The 2,239-nt window shown below is 61.1% G+C and overlaps 1 protein-coding gene across 1 annotated transcript; it reads left to right on the top strand.

Annotated features, from left to right (window-relative positions):
* Window positions 1–256: 256 nt before the first annotated feature.
* LOC135638644 (uncharacterized) lies at window positions 257–2,239 on the top strand. Its single transcript, XM_065151861.1, has 3 exons — window positions 257–1,004; window positions 1,105–1,247; window positions 1,697–2,239. The coding sequence occupies exons 1-3, from the start codon at window positions 257–259 to the stop codon at window positions 2,237–2,239; spliced, it is 1,434 nt and encodes a 477-aa protein (XP_065007933.1).

Genomic DNA, 2,239 nt, shown 5'->3' with positions numbered 1-2,239 from the left:
GGGCGTCCTTCGGCATTCCTGACGTGACGTGACGGTTACGCACGTGCGCGGGTGGGCTGCCGCCCATTCTCAGGAGGCGAAAGGGTGCTGGTTCTGGCGGGATATCTCCCTTAAATAGCGAACGGCCGACTTCGTTCCTATCTCTCGCTGCTGAGTCCTCTCCTTCAGGTCTTGCCGTCTTCTTTCCAGTCGTCCTCCTCGCCTCTTGCGTCGCCTTACTTTTCCCAGTAGTTCCTCCCCGTTAAGGTCAGTGAGGATGACATCCTCTCCTCCCTCTTCTTCTTCCTTTTCCCACGGAGCTAGGGAGAGATGTCCTCCACCGTCCCCCGTTCAATCCTCCGATGGGGAAGCGGCGTGGGCCCTCGAGGCCTTGATGTGGTCGCATGACCTGGACTCCACTGTGGGTGGGTCATTGCTGAGGGGGCTCCGGGAACGCTACAGTATCTCGGAGGACTATATCCTCAGCATGCCCGAACCGGGACAGAGGGCTTATGATCCGGTCCCGAAGGGTTTTGCGCTAACCTTGGACGCCCTGGAGGCGGGGCTGCGCCTTCCCTTACAACCACTTATCATGTCCTGCATTTCTTTCTGGCGTATTTCATCATCCCAGGTGGCGCCGAACTCCTGGCGCTATCTAGTGGTGTTCCTGGGGGAATGCCACTACGCTAGCATCACCCCCTCCCTCAACCTATTCCTCTCTTGTTACCGTCTTTCCAAAGGGCCGGGGGGTTATTTTCTATCTGCCCGGACGGGCTTTCGAGTCGGGGGGGCCCCTTCCAACAACAAAGGGTGGAAGGGGAGGTTTTTTTATGTTAGCTGTGTGAGGGACTGGGGCTTCGGGGTTCGGTGGTCCGCGAGGGCGATTGATAACACCGTCCCGAGCCTGAGTGAAGCAGAGCGCCGGGATCTTGGGAGGCTAAAAGAGGTTCTCCCTAGTTCCCAGGCTATCCAAAATATGACCGAGCTATGGCTGGTCGAGGCGGGTCTCAGTCCAACGCCTCTGGGTACGTCAGTAGCGCTTGGTTCGGACATTGCATGGCTTAATCTTGGCACTAACGCTTTTCCTATTTCTTGTAGAGATGGTGAACCTCTGATCGCTTCTAGGCGGTCAGGCATCGCAAGCTCCCCCTCCAACACCGTCGGCCGACCCGAAGGACGCCCCGCTGGAGGTCAAGGCCGGGCGCCCTCGGAAGAAGGAAAAGACAGCACCCTCCAAGGGGGCTGAAGCGGGCCCCCGTCGGGGTGAGGTCGGACCCAGCCGGTAGGCGGCAGGGAAGGACCCGTGCCCTCCCTCCGTGCGCGACCTGTGCCGATTGCCCGCAGGGGACGAGGAGTCGTTCCTGACGCGGCTGGTGGGCGAGTTCCCGACCGGGGAGGCAAGCGACCCCATGGTCGCCCGTTGGGGAGGCCTGTCCCGGGGGGACAATGTGTGGGCCGGAGGGGAATCCTCCACGGCATTCCTCCGGGGCGCCCTTCATCCCGACATGACTTAGGATTTATACACCCTGCCCTCGGAGGCTCTGCTTGGCAAGTCCGCCAAGTCTCTGACCTGGGTAAGTGCTTCGCCTCCCACCTTGGGTTACTAATCCGATGCTGTTCTTCCTGACCCGTCTTCCCTCTTACAGGGCCTTCATTACGTGACGGCCCTGATGGACTGGGTGCATGACGCCGGTCGGGTCATCGGGGGCCTAATCAGCTGCAACGCCGAGCTCCGCCGCTAGGTCGAGGAGGCCCGAGCCGAGGCCGGCCGAAAGCCGTGGCGACCGCCGAGAAGCGCGCGGCAGACTCGGAGGCGGAGGTGGCTCGCCTCAGGTCGGAGCTCGAGGCATCCAAGAACTCGAATAAGGAGCTCCAAAAAACCATAAGGGTGGAGCGGACCGAGCTTCGTCTGTTGACGACGGAGGCGGGCTCCCTTAGCAAGAAACTAGAGGAGGCGCAGGCGCAGGCGAAGGCGAGGGCGGCTTCTGAAGCGCTTGCCGAGGAGGCTCGGCTCCGACCCGATAAGGACAAGGAGCTAATCGTGACATACAAGAAGTCCGAGGGGTTCGAACTCGGGCTGACACGCACAGGGCAGGTTTCCTTCGAATACGGATACCGGATCGCCACGTCCCGCTTCCGCGCACGCCACCCAGGTCTCGAGGTGGAGGAGGACCCCTTCACCCCTCACCCCGAGGATCTTGAGGTGGACATGCCCAAGGACGTCCCCTTCGATGACTGTCCAGACATCCCAAAGGAATAA

Source organism: Musa acuminata, chromosome BXJ1-3, assembly GCF_036884655.1.
Source record: "Musa acuminata AAA Group cultivar baxijiao chromosome BXJ1-3, Cavendish_Baxijiao_AAA, whole genome shotgun sequence".
Lineage (NCBI taxonomy): Eukaryota > Viridiplantae > Streptophyta > Magnoliopsida > Zingiberales > Musaceae > Musa > Musa acuminata.
Note: the sequence above shows the minus strand (reverse complement) of the source record. Positions and strands in the feature narration are given on the sequence as shown.

What these genes read in the sequence shown, in the direction of transcription:
- LOC135638644 (XM_065151861.1), top strand. Translation starts at nt 257, where the DNA reads ATGACATCCTCTCCTCCCTCTTCTTCTTCCTTTTCCCACGGAGCTAGG. An exon ending in TCTCAGTCCAACGCCTCTGG is followed by an intron (nt 1,005 to 1,104) that starts GTACGTCAGTAG and finishes GATCGCTTCTAG; the next exon opens with GCGGTCAGGCATCGCAAGCT. An exon ending in CGGGCCCCCGTCGGGGTGAG is followed by an intron (nt 1,248 to 1,696) that starts GTCGGACCCAGC and finishes GGGCCTAATCAG; the next exon opens with CTGCAACGCCGAGCTCCGCC.